The sequence below is a fragment of the Tupaia chinensis genome, unplaced genomic scaffold, assembly GCF_000334495.1.
Source record: "Tupaia chinensis unplaced genomic scaffold, TupChi_1.0 Scaffold000139_1, whole genome shotgun sequence".
NCBI classification, from domain to species: Eukaryota; Metazoa; Chordata; class Mammalia; order Scandentia; family Tupaiidae; genus Tupaia; species Tupaia belangeri.
In genome coordinates this window covers 780,288-803,145 of record NW_006159609.1, presented here as the reverse complement: position 1 = coordinate 803,145, position 22,858 = coordinate 780,288, and the positions used below count along the sequence as shown (strand labels likewise).

At 39.7% G+C, this 22,858-nt stretch overlaps 1 protein-coding gene across 1 annotated transcript in view; it reads right to left on the bottom strand.

Annotated features, from left to right (window-relative positions):
• Positions 1-15,947: 15,947 nt before the first annotated feature.
• The window catches only part of CTSC (cathepsin C), a 42,465-nt gene continuing 35,554 nt past the window's right edge, over positions 15,948-22,858 (bottom strand). Inside the window, exons 6-7 of the mRNA XM_006144912.3 lie at positions 18,476-18,607; positions 15,948-16,772 (exon numbers count right to left, since the gene is read on the bottom strand). Of these exons, the coding sequence (XP_006144974.1) occupies positions 16,270-16,772; positions 18,476-18,607 (635 nt within the window). The 3' untranslated portion in view covers positions 15,948-16,269. The remainder of the gene's footprint in view (positions 16,773-18,475; positions 18,608-22,858) is intronic.

Here is a 22,858-nt window from a genome sequence, read left to right as displayed (position 1 = left end):
CTAAAAAGGATATAAATAATTCTTCTTATCATTATTGGCTAAAAGTGTCAGATATTTTGTAATCAGATACAATTAAAGAGAAAAATATTAATTTAAAACCTACTTTAGGATATTTCAGAAAGCACTAGGTCACCAGGAGAGTCATGACATATTTTCCATGCAAAAATGTATCATGACTTTTCCTGATGACACAATTGACACTAAACGTAATTGTGTCCATTTTTTAATAACAATTACTCCTTTAGGAAGAATGGGTGTATGCCAAGAGTCATGAGCTCAAGTACTGGTTCTTCCATGTACCGTGAGCCCAATTTACCTTAAATTTTATATTGGTAAAATGGACTTTTAAAAGCAGTTCCAATAATATCGTAAACTGCTTTGAAGTGCAAAATAAATAATACACTGCCATTCAAATTGTAGTAATTTTATTTTCATTTGGACAGGCGCAATATCTCAAACTCAGGTTACTATCATGTCTTACTTTTGCCATGTAAATGGTCATAACGAATTTACAATCATTCTTTAACTAAACAGGAGATTTGAAGATCAGCTTTTCAGGCCAGAGTTTTGGGCAGAGGCCAAGATAATTCAGCTGCCAGCTACAAAGTATCACAGCAAGTGCCAAAAAAAAAAATACTCCTTTCTGAATGGGAAGATGTCTCTGCCAAACCAAGTCTTAAGGGTTTTTATAGTTCTTTCCCATATGTCCCTTAAAAAATGTCAGTTTTCATATCTCATTTTTGAATGGATCTGTCAGAATAACAAGTATTAACCATTCTTCAAGCCCAGGAATTCAATTCAGTTTAAATGAATTTGAAGATGAGAGTATTTTTAGGGGATACAGAGGCCTATGCCTTGATGTCATGGACAGCACATACTGAAATAAGCACAAGTAACTGCCTCCAGTTTCTGGTTGGTCCATCCAGGTCTGCTCTGTGTAGCAACTCCTAGACAGACATTACAGGACTGGTCACACTGACACGTGTAAGTCCCTGCTTCTGCCCAGAGGAAAAGGCAGCATTTCCTGTTCTTAGATTGACAACCTGTGAGCTAGCAGAGGGCCTGAGTGACTGAAAGGTAGGAGTATGTAGATACTAGTTTCTCCAAGCTGGTCTAAAACTGTTGATAAATGGAAATGCCTGGAAAGCTATACAGCAAGATAGAAATATCTTCAAGGAATTCAGCCTTCCAAAACGACAGTCTTAAAGAATAATGGCAGGATCCAATACAAGCAAATATAGCTGTTTCAAGTTTACAGACTTCATATTTGAGATTCTACACTGCTATAGTTTGAATGTGTCTCTCCCAATGTGTGGAGATTTGGTTGTAATGAGATTAAGAAGGTGAAAACTTAATGTGATCATGGCATTGAATAGTGGAGCCTTTGGGGGAAATAGGGATTAAAATCATCACAGCAAAGTCCCCATGTTTGACTGCTGATGGCTTCGTAAGGAGAACGAATGAGAACAGAATGGAGACACATGGACATAGATGCATGTCCTCCTCTCCTCCACCGCGTTTTAATGTAACCAGAAGACCCTCAGCAGATGCTGCCCCTGGATTTTAGACCTTAAGACCATGAGCTGGATAAACCTGCATCCTTACAAATCACCTTGTTTCAGGTATTTTCTGTTATCAACAATGAAACAGATTAGGACGTACACTAAACAACTTCCACTTATCTCCTCTTGGGAGAGTTTGGACAATATTCAAATATAAAACTATACTATTTCAGTGATTGTCATTGAACTTCCATGAAGCCCCACCAACCAAGACAATTTCTAGAACCTGCAATGGGAAAACCATGGGTTTATTGAATGTGCACTTTCAGAATTACTAGCCTATCCAACTTGAATTATTCCTGATCCACGTGAAGACAAATGAGGATTTTAAGCAAGGATGTGACGTTGTAACTATTGATGTGGTGAAGACTGGAAGAAAGCCAGGCTGGGAACAGGAAGGTACATTTGAAAGCCAGAGTAATGTCTCTGGATCTTCTGGTTCAAGACAGACATGTGTGGGAAACAGATGTAGTAGGGTTTAGATATTAGGAGAAGATGATGACAGATTTAATGTTGAGGAAGAAGAATAAAGATAGCTAAGTTTCTGATTTTGAAATGTTGGAGAATGATGGTGCCATTTCCATCAGAGGTTGGAAAAGTGAGCTTTCTTTGGGAACTAGGAAAAGATGTTTATATTTGGACATGTTGCATTTGCAACATCTGTGGCAATGTTCTGTATCTCTGTGTACAAGTGGAGAGGGAGCTGTCTGGCTGATAGTTATGGCTGGCAGCCTTTAGGATGGCCTCCAGCAACCGGGCCTCCAAGCTTTGTGTTATACCCTCTTCTTGAGTAATTTGTTTCTGACGAATAAAACATGGAGGAGATGTTTCATTCATGATTAGGTTATGGAATGTGGCGAATCCTGTCTTGCTGGTACACTCTCTCTAATACTTCACAGTCTTACACGTCAATGAGGCAAACTTATCTTGAAGCATACTTAATGCTGGAGGGGACCACACAGCAAAACACTGAGGGTGGCCTCAACAACCAGTGAGGAACTGAGGCCTTGATGCAACTAAACTAATTCTACAATCTCTGAGTGATCCATTCCCTCTTGAGCCTTCAGAGGAGATTGCAGATCATGGGCTGACTTTGACTATGATCTTGTGAGAATTCATGAAGCAAAGAATCCAGTGAAACTGTGCCCAGAACTCTGCATAAACTGTTAAATAATAAACATGTGGTGGTTTAAGCTTATGATTTGGGGGTAGTTTGTGTGTTACAATAGATAACTAACACAGGACTGCTGGAAATGAAGGTTGGAGTTGGGACTGATCAGCATCTAATGTGTACTGAGTGTGAATGAGCTCAGTGAAAGATTTAATATGTAATGATGGGAAAAGGAGAATGATATAGAAATTGGAGAGAGTAAAATTTAAGAAATTGTTGGAGGACCAGAAGCCTGAAAAAAAAAAAGTTTAAAAAAAAAAACTGATAGGCAGGAATTGTAGGGTTAAAGAAGTTGTGACCAAGTACGAAAGACTGAAAATGCTTTTAGCAACAAGGTGGCTTTCTGCTTATCTTGATGTGAATGATTTCAAAAAAGTGACCTGGAAAACAGGCAGATTGTAATAGATTGAGGAGGAAACATAAATGTGAGAAGAAACTTCTCACTTCTTTGAAGAAGTTTAGTTTTTGAGAGCAGTAAAAATATAATGTGGTATTTGCAATCAGTAAACATTTGGTAGACTTTTTCAGCATATTTATGTGATGAGGCCATCTTGGTGATGCAAATTTCAATCGCATTTTCTGTTATTTACAACATAGCTGGTATAACAAAAACAATAAACGATATAACTTGTTTAGCCATATATAATCCTCCTGCCCTTTGGAAGGCACTTACACATCTATTTGCATTTTACATAACAAAATACGGCATCATTTCCCCCCACATAATACAACAAATATTTCTTAATATTGCTATATTGGTGGCATGCTTATTTTTAATACTGTATAATATATCATCAAGCTTGTGTACTATACATGATCTATTTCCTATTTGTTGGACTGCTAGGTTTTTTCCAACTTTTTATAACTGTAAATAATGCTATGATGAATTACACAAAGTTGCTCCAAAACAAAAAGAGAGGCTCTCTGTAAGAGACATGTTTTTGAATGCTTGCCAAAGCCAACTCTCTTATGTTAAAAGAGCTCTGAGCTGAATTCAATAGAAATTCATGGAAGAACTATGAAGGCTCCTTCTTTTCATTCTTTTGCTGTCCCAAATTTTGGGTAGTTAAAACATCCAGGGAGATTACTCAAGTGTCCAGATTGACTTTAAACTTTCTGTGAACCCAGGTACATTCTGTGAACCCAGTCACAGTTGATGTCTATCAACATCCTGAGGCACGTGGAACACCATAGAAGGACCTCAGTCATCTCTCTTATTTGTTTATTTAATATTAGAAGGAATGTTGCTGTCTTTAATAACCCCCTTGTTATTGCACTTGCAAGTAAAAGAATCCATGCTTCCTTGGAGGGCTGAGTGTACTGCCAGGAAACATTTTCCCTTTAAACTCATAGTGATTGTTGCAGATCTGCTAAACATGAGGTTTGCCAAATCGTAAGAATCACTATCATAGTTTTGGTAAAACACTTGTTGAAATGAAAACATATACAGCTTTTTCAGGAGTCGGCTGAAATTCAGATGTTTGAAATCAAGCTTGTATCCCTTTCTCACCACCTGTCTCTTGACCTAACCTGTCTATAAGACCACCCTTCTTTCTTTTATCCTGATTTAAGATGTTGGTGTCTTCGTAGCTCTTAGGGATGGTGCAGGTAAGACAGATAACTACAAAAAGACAAGAAAGAAAGGGGCTAGCAGAGGGCATAATGGTTACATCACTGGACTCCCATGAAGTCGACCCTGAATTGAGTCCTGGATTTAGTGGCTTAAAATGCACGCTGTGTGTTTGTGTGTGCATGCACAAAATCCCAAGAGGAGAATGGAGAAAGGATTGCAGTATGGCCATCCTTCCTGGAGGGGTAAATTTTTGCTTTCTGTTTCTGTCTCCCCAGCGAGCACATGTACCCTATAGCAAAAATTTCTCTCTCAAAGACAAGAAAGATAAAAGAGACTGGGGCCTGAGAAATCAACACACCCTGGGGAAGGACATTTTGAGGAAAATAGAGAGTAGTTAAGAGCTATGATTCTAAAACAGAGGCCTGAGTTTAAATCCCGAGTGAATGTATGAATTCTGTGATTTAGAGGCAGTTATTTAACTGGTCTTATTCCTTATGAGTAAAACAAGATCTTGACAAGGAATTAACTGGGCACACATACACGGCTTAACACACCTCCCAGCACAAAGTGAGATCTTGATCAACAGTGGCTATTATTATTACCAATAAGAACAGAACTAAAAAAATGCAAAAATAAAGTAGAATTTGGAGGCAGCAGTGTCTGCTGGGTGGAGCTGCTGAAGTGTGCAGTGAGGGCAAGGAGGCAACAGCAAGCTTCAAGACTGGAAGAAGGTAATGGCTCCAGTGAAAGGCAGGTACACGATGATGGAGAATTAAGGTGCCCCACCTCGTTGATTCATGGTGCTCCATCAGCGTGAAGAGTGAAGGCAGCATGGGACCAGCAGTTAGCATAATGGCTATGTCGCTGGACTCCCACGTAGCCGACTGTGGTTCGAGTCCCGGACCTGGTGGCTTAAACTCACGCCGGGCGTGTGTGCGTGCGTGCGTGCCCAAGATCCTGAGAGGAGAATGGACGAGAAGGAATTGTGGCATGGCCATCCCCCCGGGGGGTGATTTCTTGCTTTCTATCTCTCTGTCTCTCTCTGTCTGTCTGGCAAGTGCACGCGCCCTATAGCAAAAAACCTCTCCAAAAAAATAAAAGGAAAGAAAGAATAAAAAAGAGAGAGAGAGAGTGAAAGCAGCAGTGGGCACTGCAAAGCATCTCCGTAGGCAGTAGTAGATACCAGGTAGTGTCTACTGGATAGACTCTTGTCTCTAGAGATGACAGCAGTGAAAATGAGACTAGATCTCAGTCCATAGAAACTAATACCAAGGGCCATGAACTGAAAAAGCCACTGAAGCTTAGGAAGCACATGCAGAGCTCGGTTCCTAAACAGGGTCTGAGCTTCAGTGGGATAACCACTGGTAGCTGAGTCATCTAACTGGTACAGTACCCCGAATCCTTCCTAAAAGCCTATTTAATGGTTCCTGTGAAAATATCTCACTGTGGGATGACTACTGGCTGGAAGAAAGGTACCTGTATACATACAAGTTGACTTTTGTGTGCAGAGCTTCTGTTTCCAGGAACTTACTGAAATTTTATCCAGAATGTAAGATGAGTGTGTGCGTTTCTCTGGGGGATGGAGTCATCATTTTCAACAGTCTCAAAAGGGCTCATGAACAAGGAGGAGTGAAGGAACAATGCTTTAAAGAAATGTTCTTTTGGGGACCAGCAGTTAGCATAATGGCTATGTCGCTGGACTCCCATGTAGTTGACCGCGGTTCGCATCCGAGACCCGGTGGCTTAAAACTCACGCCAGGAGCGTGTGCATGCGTGCCCAAGATCCCGAGAGGAGACTGAAGGAGAAGGGATTGCAGCATGACCATCCTCCCTGGGGGGTGATTTCTCACTTTCTGTCTCTCTCTCTCTCTCTGTCTGTCTGGTGAGCACATGCGCCCTATAGCAAAAACCTCTCCAAAAAAAAAAAAAAATGCTCTTTTTAAGTTTAACTATTTACGTGTCCATATTTTCTTATCTTGATCAAATATTTGGTGAGTTGAATAGCATGTTCATTTTCTAGGGCAGAATTTCCTCCTATACACTGGACTCCAATTAGAATTTATTATACTTTCCCATTTGCACTCTACTTTTTCATTTTGTTTTGTTTTTTAATGATTCACCATTTCTTTTTTTAATTTTTCTTTCTTTTTTTTTTGGAGAGGTTTTTGCTATAGGGCGCGTGCGCTCGCCAGACAGACAGAGACATAGAGACAGAAAGCGAGAAATCACCCCCGAGAGGGGATGATCATGCCGCAATCCCTTCTCCTCCATTCTCCTCTCGGGATCTTGGGCACGCACGCATACACGCCTGGTGTGAGTTTTAAGCCACCGGGTCCGGGACGCGAACTCCAGTCAACTACGTGGGAGTCCAGCGACATAGCCATTATGCTAACTGCTGGTTCCCAAGTAATGGAAGACAATTGTAGACACCAGAGATAGTGTGAGAAGAGGGTGGGAAAGGATAGAGGGTCAGAAAGGGGTAAAAAAAATTCTAGAAGTTATAAGTGGAAAATTTTTGATAATAATATGCATGATTAAGTCACTATGCTGTATATTCTGGATGGGAAATCATATTTTGTATGCTGTGATGATGATCTGTGAATGAATGTAAATTAATTAATTAATTAAAAAAAAAAATATCTATTTGATGACTGCAGTAAGATAAATAGCTCCAGCTAGGTGCTACTTTACAGGATGCCTAAAGTTAGACTTGTGTTCATGGAAATGTATATATCAGCTGTGTTTGCTATGAAAATATTTAGTTTAATTAACATCTTAAGTAATTCAATAAAATGTGTGTGGGGGGGACAGTATAGAAAGCAAACATAGATACCAGGCACAGTGTGGGAGGAGAGTGGGAGATGACAGAGGGTAAGAGATAGGGAATCAGGGATGGGGGAAAAAAAGCCAAACATACAGGAAACAAGAAATAGAAATTTATTTGTTGACAATAACATGTATGTTGATGTGCTTGATTGAGACAATATACAGTGTACTCTAGGTGGAAAATCTCATTTTATATGCTGTAATGATGTACAGTTAATGAGTGTAAATAAATAAATTTAAATTTAAAAAAGAATTGTTTATTCAGCTCATTTTCCCATCTTTTAATTGGGTTAATCTTTTTCTTTCAGGTAAGCTGCTTGAGTTCCCTGTATATTCTGGTTATGTCCCTTACCCGAGGCACAATTAAAAATTCTCTCCCATTTTGAGATTGTCAATTCACACTAATTGTGATGTCCTTTGCTGTGCAGAAACTTCTTAATCTGATGTAATTCCACCTGTCTATTTTGGGGATTATTGCCTGTGCTTTGGGGTTCTTACTTAAGTTTTTGCCTACCCTAAAAAACAAAACAGAGTTTCCCTAGTGTTTTCCATGAGTAGTTTTATAGTTTGCAGTCTTAGGTTTAGATATTTGACCCACTTTGAGTTGATTTTTTTAAATGGTAACAGATAGGGGTTCAGATTCATCTTTTTGCAGGTGGATACCCAGTTTTTTCTAGCACCATGTGCTAAAAGAGTTTTCCTTTTCCCACTGGATTGACTGGTACCCTTTGTCAAAGATCAGTTGGCTGTATGTTTTGGGGTTCATTTCTGGGGTCTCTACTCTATTCCATTGGTCTTTGTGTCTGTTTTTGTGCCAATACCATGCTTTTTGATTATCACAGCATTGTAACATATTTTAGGATCAGGAAGAGAAATGCCACCCACTCTACTCTTCTTGCACAGAATGGCTTTGGCAATATGTTGTCTTTTATGGTTCCAGACAAATTCTATGATTGCCTTTTCTAGATCTGTGAATAATGTCTCTTGTAATTTTATAGGGATTGCATTAAATATGTAGATTAATTTGGATAGGATTTCCATTTTGATTATATTAATTCTGCCAATCCAGGAACATGGGATGTCCTACTTTTTTGTGTCCTTTTTGATTTCCTTTTTAAGGTTTTCATAGTTTTCCTTATAGAGATCTTTGACTTTCTTGGTTAGCTTTATTCCTAAGTATCTTATACTTCTTGTGGCTATGGTAAATGGGATTACTTTCTTCAGTTCTGTCTCTGTATGCTTGTTGTTTGTACATAGAAATGCTATAGATTTTTGTAAGTTAATTTTGTATCCTGCAACTTTACTGTATGCATTTATTACTTCAAGTTTTTTCATGGATACTATTAGGTCTTCTGTACATACAATCATGTCATCTGCAAACCGAGATAATTTCAGCTCTTCTTCTGCTGTTGGAATGCCTTTTATTTCCTTCTCTTGTCTGATCACATTGGCTGGACTTCCCCGACTTTTTTGAATAGGAGTGGAGAAAGTGGGCAGCCTTGTCTTGTACCATTCAGTATAATATTAGCTATAGGTTTTTCATAGATGGAAGTTATTATGCTGAGAAACGATCCTTCTGTGCTAATTTTACTGACAGTCTTAATCATGAAAGGATGTTCTATTTTGTCAAATGCTTTTTCCACATCAATTGAAATGATCATATGGTTTTTATCTTTCTGTTAATGCGGTGTATTAATTTATGGTTTTGCATATGTTGAGCCAGTCTTGCTTCTCTGGAATGTTTCATCATTTCTAATCCACAAATTATTTCTATTTTTACAAACTGTGGCTTTATATTTAATAAATTTCATGCCTTTTCAAGATTGTGTCATTGGGCTCCCATGGATGGTGACCACTACACAATGGACTCCATATGTCACCCTGAAACTGAAGGCTTCTGCTCTCCTTGCTTCTGTCTTCTCATATTCTCTCGGCCTTATCTGCCTTTTACTGCCCTTTCTTTCCTTCTTTCCTTCTCTCTCTTTCTTTCTTTCTTTCTTTCTTTCTCTCTCTCTCTCTCTCTCTCTCTCTCTCTCTCTCTCTCTCTCTCTCTCTCTCTCTCTCTCTCTCTCTCTCTCTCTCTCTCTCTCTCTCTCTCTCTCTCTCTCTCTCTCTCTCTCTCTCTCTCTCTCTCTCTCTCTCTCTCTCTCTCTCTCTCTCTCTCTCTCTCTCTCTCTCTCTCTCTCTCTCTCTCTCTCTCTCTCTCTCTCTCTCTTCTTTTTTTAATTCTTCAAAGCTCAGCTCAGTTCCCTACCCTCTTTGGAAGTTTCTAGGATAACCTTAACCTTCAGAATCCTTACCTGACTTCAGAGTCAGTAATTCTCATTTGGTGCCAGGGAGGAGTGTAAGCATTCACATGTCACATTTGGGGCTGGATAATTTTCCAGGTGGAGGTCCGCTCTGTGCATGTAGAGTGGATAGCTTTACACCTGGCCTCTACCAACTGTATATGAAAGTGGATGCCATCCCCCACCCATCCCACTGCCGCACTCACATGTGATGAGCTCAAATGTCTACAAACATTGCCAAACTTCTTTAGGGGTAAAAAGGCTTCATGTTGAGGACTGCTGTTAAATATCGATCCTTATGTAGGAAGTTCAGGAGTCTGCCCTTATCTGCAGGGGACACATTTCCAGACCTCCAGGGATGCCTGAAACCATGGATTGTACTCAACCCTATGCTTTTCCCAATACCTTCATGTTTATGATACAGTTTAGCTTATAAATCAGGCATAGTAAGAGATTAACAATACCTAACAATACAATCAAACACTTATACTGAAATAAAAACATGAACATGATCTCAAAAACTATTGTTTTACTTTACTGAAGATAACTGAGATTATGGATAAAGGGAGATGCCACTGTAGTGTTAGATCTGTACAGACTTGATTTCATGGTCACGTCCCACTTTCCTGCCTGTATTATCCCTTTAATTCAGTTCACCTACTTATTTTTAATTTACTTTGTATTACATTTTTACTTGTATAAAGTACTTTAAGATTTTTTTTTTTTATAGACAAGATGAGGTATACAAGGGATCATTAAAAAGTTCATAGAAAGTAGAATCCTGGGGCTAGCACATGATGTGGTTAAGGCTCTGGACTCCTACAGAGCCAACCACGGTTTGAGTCCCAGATTTGGCAACTTGAAATCATGCCAGCATGTGTGCACACATGACCAAGATCCCAAGAGAATGGAGAAGAAGGGATTGCAGCATGGCCATCCTTTCTGAGAAGTGATTTCTCACTTTCCCCTTTCTGTCTCTCTCTGGCAAGCACATGAACCCCATGGTGACAAACTAAAAAGTAAAAAAAAAAAAAAAAAAGTGCATGTCATGAGAATGTGCACAAATTTCGATATTTTTTGCACCAGAATAAACTCATACTTCTGTTTTCCACACATTTTAAAGTCTGTATATAAATATAAATTACAAGTCACTGTTTTTATACCTTGTTAATACACTAAAAAATAGATATTAGTATCACCTCTTAACAGGAACAGACATGACTAGAAAACTCTGTTCAATAACTGAATAAAGTCCAAATAGAAAACACTGGAGGGGCAAAACTCAAAATCAGGACTGTCTGATCGAAAGTCTGGTATTTTCATGGCACAGTGCCGTATTAACATATCAAAAAAATTGTTTTTCTTTCTCTAAACTCATTCCTTTTATTCAGTGTAGAGCATGAGAGAGAGACTTTTGACAGTGTCTGGCCATGTTGTGATCCTTCCTGCCCCAGCTTCCCAGTGAGCTAGGACCACAGGTTTGTGCAGGCCTCTAATGGTTGAGCCAGGAACTGAACCTGAGCCTCCATGCAGCCTTAGCCACTGTGCAGTGTGTCCCTCCCCCTGGCATTGAGGCCTCATCCTTTTTACTTAAGTGAATTTTGACCTGCAGAGTAAGGATCAGGTCTGGAAATAGCATCCATTTATTGTGATGACATGGGAACAGTGACTCTAAAGGAAAAACAGGCTTTTATTTTAGCTCCCTAGAAACGCTGTGAAAGAGGACAGCAGTATAAAAATCTAATACTAAAAGCATTCATTTTCTATCATTTATCCTAAACTACATGGAAACGATTCAGTACTTTTGAAGGTTCAGAAAACATATTACAAGGGGAAAAATCATCTCCATGATTACTTTAATGCACAACCTTAGTTTCATGGCATTTTCCTCATTTCCTCAGGGAAAGGTTGTTTCTCCAACTTACTTCTTTTCCAGTGATCGCTAGGATTCCAATCTCCTTAGGCCTTTTGGATTAGAGAAAGGAATGATGCTACTTCTTTTTTTTCTCAATTTGAGAAGTCTGAAGTTTTTCAGAGTATTTTTTCATTTAAGTACCCATAGAATTAAGTGCAAAAAACAAAGTGTCTTTTAGGACACAAAGTTGAAAATGAAAATATTGCATCAGCATCACATCTTTAGTGCTGGAAAAAGAGAGGTTAAATTTCTTCTACTAGCTCTTGAAGGGCATTTATCTCCTAAAAGGAATTCAAAGAAAAAAAAAAAAAAACTTGATAAATGGGGGCCAGCAGGTGGCATGGTGGATAAAGGTGCTGGAATCCCATGTGGCCAACTGTGGTTTGAGTCCCGAACCTGACAGCTTGCTTTCTTACTGTCTCTCTTTCTCTCCCTGTCCTTCTCTGGTCAAAATAAATAAATAAAGTTAGGTAATGTAATTCTTTAAAAAAAAATAATGATAAATGGACTTTTTTGTTTTGTTTTGTTTAACTATAGGGCACGTGCGTTTGACAGAAAGTGAGAAATCACCCCCTGAGGGGATGGCCAATCCCTTCTCTTCCATTCTCTTCTCATTTTGAACATGCACACCCATGTGCCTGGCATGAGTTGCAAGCCACCAGGTCTGGGACTTGAACCACAGTCAACTATGTGGGAGTACAGCAATGTAATCATTACGTCATCTGCTGGTCCCAGATAAATGGTCTTCTGAAAGAAGAAAGGAAATACCAATAAAGTCATGAGTTACATTTTCTATGCAGGGGCTAGTTTCTCCTTCAACTTTGGTTGGCTGTCAACATGAAAAAAAGAATGGCATGACCGGAAGTCTGCCGAAGTTGCCATTTTATAGCCCAGGCAATTTTAGGTAAATTCATGGTTTCAATCAAGACTGCAAGTCAATAAAGTCAATATCGTACAGCTTCTATTTAATTAGGCCCAGTGGCCACTGCCCCACTACCAATATACTTGTACACAGGTTCAATTCTGCCCACTTCCTATCGGAACAGGAAATGCCGATAAACCCTAAAACTCTTTACTCATGGTTAGGAAGTTTCTACTTTAGACTAGAACTAATCTTGTTAGTGTTAAAAGATATACACATTAACATAATGATATAGGAAAACTATTAAATTGAACCTTTCAGAACACCACACAGAATTGAATACACATAGAGCACTTGCACCCCAAATGAGAATAGAATTTTTGAGAGCTCGAAAGAATTTTAGATGTGATTTTACAGAATGAGGTGAGGTTATTCATCTTGCAGCTTTTAGATTTCTTTCTCCTTTTTTTCTTAATTGAAAGGCAACAAGTACAGGATGAAAGTTCTGGACAGACTGTGGTTTAAAGTTATCACCATTAAGTGGGAACCTCAGACAAGTGATTCACTGCCCACAAACAGGTCCATTTTTATTTTAACAACAGAGATGCGCCAGATAAGTCTAAGTAGCTGAATCAAATGGCCACAACTTTAGATCCACATTAGCTGTTTTCACTTCAAGGTTGCAGTGGCTTTTCTCTAACAGGGGCCTATTATTCATCTCTGCTGTAGCATCCTAAGCTCCCTCACTTCAGTCTTCCTCTTTTTTTCCCACAGGCAGCAATGGGAAAAAATTTAAAAAATGGTAGTGGGGGCCAGGTATGTAAAAATTTCTATACCAAAAAAATCCAGAAGTCAATGTTATTTCCAAAATTCTAATTAAAAAAAACATTTATTATATTTTATTTATTCTTACCATTTTTCAATTTGACCAGAGAGAGAGAAATGAGAAAGCAAGTCACCAGGTCCAGGAGTTCAATTGTGGGCAACCATGTGAGAGTTTAGTTCCGCAACCTTGGTGCCACCTGGAAGCCCCCAAAATTCTAAGTTTTTGATGGTTTTTCTCCGTGGGTTTCATGTTTCAGTGTTTTTCTGTAGACTTTTGCTTCCTTAAAATAAATAAATAAACACAAACACACACACACACACACACACACACACCCATACACACATCATAAGACCTCTTGGAGTAGTTTATTTATAGACTACATCTTAGAGTCTTCCTCACCGCAGATTATTTCACAATTTGAATTCAGAACAAAATGACAAACAGCTCCTGACATTTATGTACTCCTTACTATTGGATTGTTGGAAAAGTTATGACACATTTTTGCATACAAAAACATAAAAACAGAAAAATATGCCCTGACTTTCCAACAACTCAATACATGCCAAGCACTCTTCTATGATTTTGATAAATGAAGGCATTTACCCTTCAGAACTCTAGGAAGTAGGAACAGTAGCTCTTACTAGCCAGCTCTCTGCAGTTTATTGGGTTTGGTGGTTAAAGGTTAGACAGATTTTAATGAGCAAGTGTGGATGGCCAGGGAAACTGTCTTATCTGAGTCTACCTTGGTTCTCCCATTTGGCTTATCAGAAGGCCTGAGTTTCAATAACAAGCAATGCCAATTTGAAAATACAAATATAAATCCATTTGGCTTCTTTGTTGCATAGTAAGTGTTTAGAAAGGGAGAATTCAGACAGTGAGAGCTATATGTATCGTTCTTTTTTTCAGAAGAGGAAACTGAAGCAAAGGTAGGTTAAGGAAACTGCCTTAATGCTACGGGTTAAGGTTGCATGGCTCCTTAACAGCAGAGCCAGAAATCTTTTCCAGACACTACACCTCCAGGGTCAACCTTGTGCTTCTGCCAGACTGCCCATCTGAACTTTATTTTCTTCCCTGTGACCAGTGATATCATCTATGCATGTTATCCTGTGGCTTTTCTGGGGATGTCTTGGTCAGGTTAGCCAGAGTTCCCATTCTAGTTTTTCCCGAGCTCAATTTGTCAATTTGTCGACAGACTCTGACTAAAGGTTCTATTAATATCAAGACAGACAAACAGGCTTGAGATAACAAAACTGATTTTTTTATAGCTTACCCAACTAATCTCATGGTTTTTAGAACCATGGTGTTCTCCTTAGGCACTATCTTTAATGAATTCTTTCAGTGAATGAAGTAAGTGATCTTCCTCATTGTATGAAAACTAGTTTCCTACAGATTAATCCAGGTTGAAGTGCAATGTAATTTGAGCTCTTGTTCTGGGCAATTCTTCTTTCAATCTCTGAAAATTTAGAGCTTTTTCAGTACCTTCTTGTCCTCAAGTAACGATGCTTGTAAGAACTGGTTTCCCACGACCAGTTAGGTTCACACATGTATCTAGCCTCCCAATATTTCCTGAAGTATTCAGTGAGTGATGACAGGGATGATTGACTTACAAGCTGAGCCAGAGTTTCATGAATTTGTGCAGAAGCATGGGTGCTTTGAATCTTGGTGATTACACCCATGTGCCAGCTGACTGCAGGCCACCTAAAATCCCAGAGGGAGAACTCATGCTTATATGTTAAATAAAGTCTCTTCTGCTAAGCCAATAGGGAGTATCATTATTAATTTTAGTAAAAACTAAATCCATGCTTGATTTCAAAAGTCTGTCTATCTTTCACATAGCAGCAAGCCTAAACGTAATATAGAACTAACATTATATTGAATTAGTAATAAAATATCTCTCTGGAGGCCTTCAAGATGAGAAGGGCTCTGGCTATGTCTGCTAACCAGTGTCTGCTTCTGTGTCACTGTGTGGTGAAAGATCACAGGTATGGGGCAACATTCCAGGAGGCCCAAGAAGCCTCACCTCATACGTGGTACATGCACCTCAAGTGCCACTTCAGTTCAAGGGTGGTGAAAACATTGTGGTGAACTAGAATGTTAGAAATACATGAGGTTTAAGATTGAACTCAGACTTAAGGTGTCAGGTGAAATCCCAAGTATGCAGCTAAAATCCCTGGTAATTATGGACATGCTGGTAGAAGGTGCTTATGGTGTTTAATGAGAAATGGATTTAGAAGATCTAGGCTCTCATTGTGATTCCATTCATCCCAGCTGTGTGGCCCTGGGCATGTTCTTGCCGTGTTTCTAAGTGCAGTCTGTCTGCACACAGGTGAGACTGCACAATCTCTGTGGTCCCTGCCAGTTGCAAAAGGTTTGTGGCTCTTGTTTGTTTTAGAAGTTTGAATTCCTAATTCATCTGTCACATTATTTCTAATATATGTCACCTATTTATTCAGCATAGTGGTTTCATACCAATGTAAAATATCTTAGAGATGCCAAAGAGCTATTCAAATTGACAGTGTTAATGTTCTGCTTGTTAACCTATTACTTCCCATCCAGTGAAAGTTAACCCGACCTCCCTAAATCAGGATATGAGCCATAAAGAAACATTTAATATCCAGATTTTATCAAAACTGGCTATTCTTGTTTCCTTTTATGACTTCTGATTTATCAAATATCCAGGATTAACTAATTAATTAGAGTTTGCTAAGCATTTTCTGAGTCTACCCTCCATCATAAAGACTCATAATTTTGTTTTTAAGAAGTAAAAGCATTTGAGAATATTTCACTTTAAAAAGTACTGTGTGGAAAGTGAATCTAACTGATGAGTCAATGGTAAACATTCCTATAGTACATCTATTGGGTCATCCAATTGACTTTTCCAACAATCCAATATAATACATCCCTTATAATATATCACAGAACACTTATAAAACACTTCAAAAATTTTAATAATCATTGCCATAGTCTTGTGATTTACACAATTTAAAAATAAGCCTGTGTCTTCACATACATACTTTTTTGAAATATAGCATCTGTTTGAATGACAAGTGTTTAAGCAAAATCCATTACCTCAGTGGCTCACCATCACCTGTGTTGAATACTTGGCCAAAAGCAGGCTGGTGGTTGATTAAGGGCAGTTTTTAAAGGCAACATCTTCACAGAATCTATTTGTAAGCTTTGGAAATTGCTGCTGTAAGCCTTCAGTCTGTGAATAAGTCAATTCCCTTTGTGACTGACGGGCATGCCTTACAATTTGGGAATTGGTGTGGCTGCCATGGCTATGCTCTCTATTGAGCACTCATCTATTCCCCTACGGATCCGGAAGAAGCCATCTTCACCCCAGCTGGTGCCCCAGCTGTTTTTAACAATCCAGTAGTCCATCCCAGAGGCTAAGTCAGTGCCATAGCCCACGAGCAGCACTGCGTGATTGGTCAGCTCGAAGGGGTTGAACGGGTCTCTCAGACCAGTGTGCTGGTAGATGCCCTTTTGGTAGTGAAGGAAGTCATCATAGACTTCGAAAGCCACTGCCATGGGTCCATGATGGACCAGCTCAAGCTTCATCAGGGCTTCGTTACAGCCGCCATAGAAACCTCCCACATAGTGGTACTCAGAGGAGTAGTATCGAATGCAGTCCTTCTTCATTTTGCATGGAGCATCAGTACCTGTGTAGGGGAAGCAGGATTCTTCCACCAGCCCAAAATCTTGGGCGTACTTTCCTGCAATGAGGTATGGGAAGCCACCTTCACAGCCTGAGGACAAGGATACACATGTCTATTACTCCTTTATTAGAAAAGGGCATAAAAGAGATTATCCCATTCCCTAGTTTTAATTCTTTGTGCTACCCTGGAAGCTGTTCTTAGTTGTTCTGAATGTCACTTCCATCATTTACCCACCTATTTGCCATCTAGCTAACCATCCTCACACCCCCATCTATTAACATGTTTATTTCACAACTGACATGGAAGGAAGCTATGGCATAGTGGCTATACAGGGAGACTTCAAAGCTAATGTAGGTTTAAATCCAAACCATATGGAGAATTGAACTTCTCTGTGGCTCTGTTACCTGTAGAAGTTAGCAATTATTGTTTGCTAAACAATGGCACCATACCTCTTCCTCAAGCAAGTGTTCCCTGACAGCCTCCACCAAGATGTCATCTACCATGGGCCAACAGGTGGTATGGTAGTTAAGGTAGCTGGATCCCACATGGCCAACTGCATGGTTCAAGTTCTGGACCTGGTAGCTTAAAAATCATGCCAGGTGTGTGTGCAGAATTCCAAAAGGAGAATAGAGAAGGGACTGCAGTGTGGCCATCCCTTATAGGGGTTGCTTCTCACTTTTTCCCTCTCTCTGGCAAGTGCACACACTCTGTAGCAAAAACTTAAAAAGATGTCTTCCTTCATCTCTTTCCTGAGGCCCCGCCATTTTATGTATATCCATAAGCCTGTACCTTATCTTCACTGTTCTTCTCACCAATAATATTTAACTTCTATTTCCCTTACTAAACTGTAAGCGTCATGAGGGTGAGAGCTATCTAAACACAGTACCACCCCAGGGCCTAGTAGTCACATTGTCAATATTTAATAAACATTTCAAAGAGGAGAGGCTGACACATAACCATGCCCCAGTGGTTGCAGTGGTGAGCTGGGAAACTTCCTGGTGATCAGGTCTGGAGCTGACAGCAGCAAACTATGAAACGCTCTCTCCCTGAATCACCTGCTGCTGGGCTATCTGCATTCTGTACATATGGCCTGTTTTGAAAACCTAAGTACAGAATTTTTAAATTATCTTAGAAACCAGTATTAGTATAATTTTAATAGGAATTGGGTTTTGGAATGAGACCATGGTTAGAATTGAAACTTCAATGCTTTAAAAGCTGTGTTACCTTAAAAATATTATAAAACTTCTTTATGCCTTTTCCCTGCCTACAAATAGGGACTATGCCTGCCTCTTAAGGCCTTGAGCATTGTGAAGTAACGTAAGAAGTCTCGCTCACTTGGTGTAGAGTACTAACATTCTCATTCCATGAGAAACCATCCATTAGTAAGTGACAGAGGGTTGGCTCCAAAGCCTAGTGGTAAAGGAAGTCAGATTCCTGCATGGCTGACTGAGGTTCAAATCTTAGCCCTAGGGCTCGAGAAACACACTGGGCACCTGTGTGCCTACCCCAAATCTCAGAAAGGAGGAGGGACTGTAGTGTAACCATGCCCCATTGGGGCTGCTTTCTCCCTCTTTATTCTTGCTTTCTCTCTGCATCTCTCTGGAGAGCACACATACCCTCTGGACAAAATAAAAATAAAATACAGTAAAAAATTGAGGGCTAGACTGACACCCAGGCTTTCTGACTACAGATATGGAGCCCTCTGAACTATATACCCATCTGCCTTTGCCCACAATGGTCAACTACACATTGGTAAAGAGCTTATAAAATTGTTCCTGAAATACAACACTTACCTTGAGCATACTGGCTGCAAGACACAACCTCCTGAGGACTCAAGATCGGGGTCTGAGAGTTGTTGGTTAATATGCGGATTCTTGCTTCTAGCATACCCATGGAAGCAAATGAGTAGCAGCTACCACAGCTCGCTGCAGGTATGAAAGAAAGGTACATAATCCAAGAGACACTGGAAGCATCACAAAGAATCACACAATAACCTGGGTGGGTACACTAACCTGGGTAGGTGAGATAGCCTATTTTTTGGTGAGTACTGTCATTCATAAAGATCAGGACAAATAGATTTATTTAATAAACCTTGTCACGCTTACAAGTAGATAGTAAGATTTCATCCTTCATCAAAAGGCAAATGTTACTACATAGGGCTTTGCTTGAGAATTTTTTAGAAGAAAATAATAACAACTTGTAAGAAGCATGTAATAGTATTTTTGGTAATAAAGGATTTATGTCTACAACATTCTGAGCCATTGAGTTGTGAGAGAACTGTGGAGAGATACAAATGAGTTAAGCTTTAAAATATCTCTAATGCAATGGAATGAAATGTTTATATCCCCCTCAAACTCACATTGGAATCTTAACCTCCAAGGTAGTAGTAGGAGGAGGTAGGGACTCTGAGGGCTCTGTCCTCATGAATGAGAACAGTGCCCTTACCCAAGAGACCCCAGGAAGATCTCTTATCCCTTCTACCATGTAAAGTTACAGGGAAAAGAAGGCAGATTAAAGAATTGGGAAGAATGCCCTTCCCAGACACCAAGTCTACTGTGAGGGCCTTGATCTTAGAACTTCCCACCCTCAAGAACTGTGATTGTTTGTATGTCATTCAGTCTATAGTATGTTGTTATAACAACCTAAACAGAGAGCATGTTGAAGAAACCAATCTGAAGGAAGGCCCTGTTGTAGGTATATTGTAGAGAGTTACATATAACATGGGTCAAGGAGACAAAATACAAAAGAGCCCAAGAAAGATAAAAGATCATAATGATATATGTGGATTGAAGGTGGGCAATGAGGAAGTGAAGACAGGAGTCAGAAGATGAAAGGCACTGAATAGGGGTGGGAGAGAGGATATAAAAAATGCCTTACTTCTGTGAAAGACATTGTATGTCTCTACTTAACACATACCACTTGTCCACACTCTATGGTAGAGACTGGAAGATTGGAGGGCATAAAAGCATTAAAAATAGTTACGGACACTGTAGACAGTGTGGAAGAAGAGTAGGAGAGGGGAAGAGTGCAGGGAGGGAAATCAAGGAGAAAAATAGAGAAGACAATTGTAGGACACAGAAATAGTTTATTGCCTGTTGATAATGTGTATAGTATTCTCAACTGGGCTGATCTGAGGTGTATTTCATGTTGGACAAATTCTCTCTACAAGCTAAATGATATATGGCGATTGAATATATAATGATAATTTTTAAATGCCTTACTTAATGCTTGAATATAATCCCATTTATAATACACACACATAAGAAACTTAGAAATAAGCCTAACTGAAGAGGTAAAGGAAAACTATGAGAAACATGGAAAAGAAAACAGATAATACATTAATAGTGGAAAGAAATCCCATGTTCCTGGCTTGGAAGAAGATAATAAAAATATTGATTCTATCCAAATTATTTTACAAATTCAATGCAATTCTGATCAAATTCCAGAAACATTCTTCACAGAAATAAAAAAAAAAATCATAACATTTGGAGATTGAAGGCCCCACATCACCAAGGCAATACTATGCAAAAAGAATACAGTAGGAGGCCTCCCCTATAGTACTGGTATAAAAACAGGCACATATACCAATGGAACAGAATAGAGCACCTAGAAATAAACCCCCAAACATACAGCCACCTGGTCATTGACAAAGGACAGAAGACTACCCCGTGGGGAAAATAAAGTCTCTTCAGCAAATGGTCCTGAAGGAACTGGATATCCACCTGCAGAAAATGAAATGGGACTCCTCTCTCACCATTAACAAAAATCAGCTCAAAAGGGACCAACGATCTAAATGTAAAGCCTCAAACTATAAAACTGCTGGTGGAAAACAGAGGAAACTCAAAGACACTGGAGTACACAAAGATTTTTTTAAAAATGAGACAGCTAAAGCATAGGTAATCTCAAAATAGACAAGTGGGACTACATCAAGTTAAAAAGCTTTTGCTTGGGACAAGCGGTTGGCGTAATGGCTATGTTACTGGATTCTCATGTAGTCGACTGCGGTTCGAGTCCCTGACCCAGTGGCTTGGACTTGTTGGGCACGTGTGCATGCCCAAGATCCCAAGAGGAGAATGGAGAAGGGATTGCAGCGTGGCCATCCCCCCTGGGGGGTGACGTCTCACTTTCTGTCTCTCTGTCACTCTCTCTTTCTGGTGAACACACACACCCTATCGCAAAAACTTCTCAAAAAAACCCAAACAAACAAACAAAAGTCTTTTGCATGGTAAAGGAAACAGTAATCAAAAGAAAAAGACAACCCAGCTTGTGGTGTGGTGTTTGAGGCAACTAGATCCCACATGACCAACTGTAAGATCTGAGTCCTGGACCCAGTGGCTTAAGGAACATGGCGGGAGAATGTGCATGCATGCCCAAAGTCTTAAGAGGAGAGAGAAATAGAGAACAGCCTGTGGAGTGACTATCCTCCCCTGCCGGGGTGTGTGTGTGTGTGGGTGTTATCTCACTTTGTCTCCCTTTCCTCTCTATTTCTCTTTCTGTCTCTCTGGTAAGCATATAGGTCTTACAGCAACTTTGAAAAATGAACAAACAAACAAAAAGCCCCCACATTCCAGGAAAGGATCCCTCCTTTTGTTCACCCAGCTTTTTTGGACCATAGCAGCCATAAAGATGATCTTTCTTAGCATTAACCATTAAAGCCTCATCACACAGGGACAGGGGACAAGTACACTCAAGGCTCAGAATATGCTGTTAACAAAGCAATCACAGGAATAAGGAAAGATGTCCTTTCTCAAACCCCTGTGGTCTTCAGAAAAAAAAAAAAAAAAAAAAAGCCAGCTGTCAGGTAATTAATGCCTCTTATCCCTTGTTTCAAAAGGCAAGGCCAGTCTAGATTCTAAAAGAGCCATTGTCACTTAAGAAGTCTACAGTAGGGGCCAGTAGGTGGTGTACTAGTTAAGGCACTGGAGTCACATATGGCCAATAGCAATTTGAGTCCTAGACCTGACAGCGTGAAAGTAAAGCTGGGCACATGTGCATGTGTGCCCCAAATCCCAGGAGTAGAATGGAGGAAAAGGGATTGTGGTATGGCCATCCCCACTGGGGGGGAGGGGGATTTCTCACTTTCTGTCTCATTATCTCTTTGTCTCTCTAGTAAGAACACACCCCTTATGGAAAAAACCTTTTATTTTATTTATTTATTTATTTATTTATTTATTTATTTATTTTGAGAGAGCTTTTAGCTATAGGGCGCGTGCGCTCGCCAGACAGACAGAGAGAGACAGAGAGACAGAAAGCGAGAAATCACCCCCCCAGGGGGGATGGTCACACCGCAATCCCTTCTCCTCCATTCTCCTCGGGATCTTGGGCACGCACGCACACGCGTCCGGCGTGAGTTTTAAGCCACCGGGTCTGGGACGCGAACCACGGTTGACTACGTGGGAGTCCAGCAACATAGCCATTACGCTAACTGCTGGTTCCTTGGAAAAAAAACTTTTAAAAAAAGTGTACAATAAAAATAAAAAGCAGTACTGGCCCAGTTAGAAGAATGTAGTAATCAAATTTCAACAATCTCAAATAGGTGATGTCATTTTCACATGGTAAAACCAATATTCGGCTGCACCTTCTAACAACAGAACACAATGAACTAGGAGTAAGGAAGCAAGACTTCCTTTATTTTCTCCTCTCTTGCTGGCCACTCATTAGCTGTATGACACTATGCAAATCACTTGACCTTTTTGGCATCTTTTTATTTTAAATCTTATGCATAAAATGAATCAGCAGACAGTTTAAGACATTACAGTATTTGGAACCAAGACTTAAAAGGACTAGATTTTCCACATTAGAAAAACACTGTGCATTTCCTAATTAACGTGACCTATGAGAGACATTTGCTTTCTCTCCTGAAGATACCATAACAGACAAAGACAGGATAGCAGGGAGAACTGGGAAGTCCATCTCATCCCATTCCCTAGCTTTTCTTCCCCTTTATACCTCGAAGTAAATATACCTTTAAGGCTTATTCTTCACAAGAGGGTAAAGGTGAGGCCTCGTTTGTCTCCCATTATTTTTTCTTTAATCTTTTTTTTTTCTTCTCAGAATAGAGAAATACTGTGAATGCCCCTAACTGCAGCTAATTCTGGGTTATACAGAACACTGGGATTGTTAAAGTTAGTGGAAATTTCCAAGTAGCCCAATTAGCAGGAAAAAAAAAAAGTTGT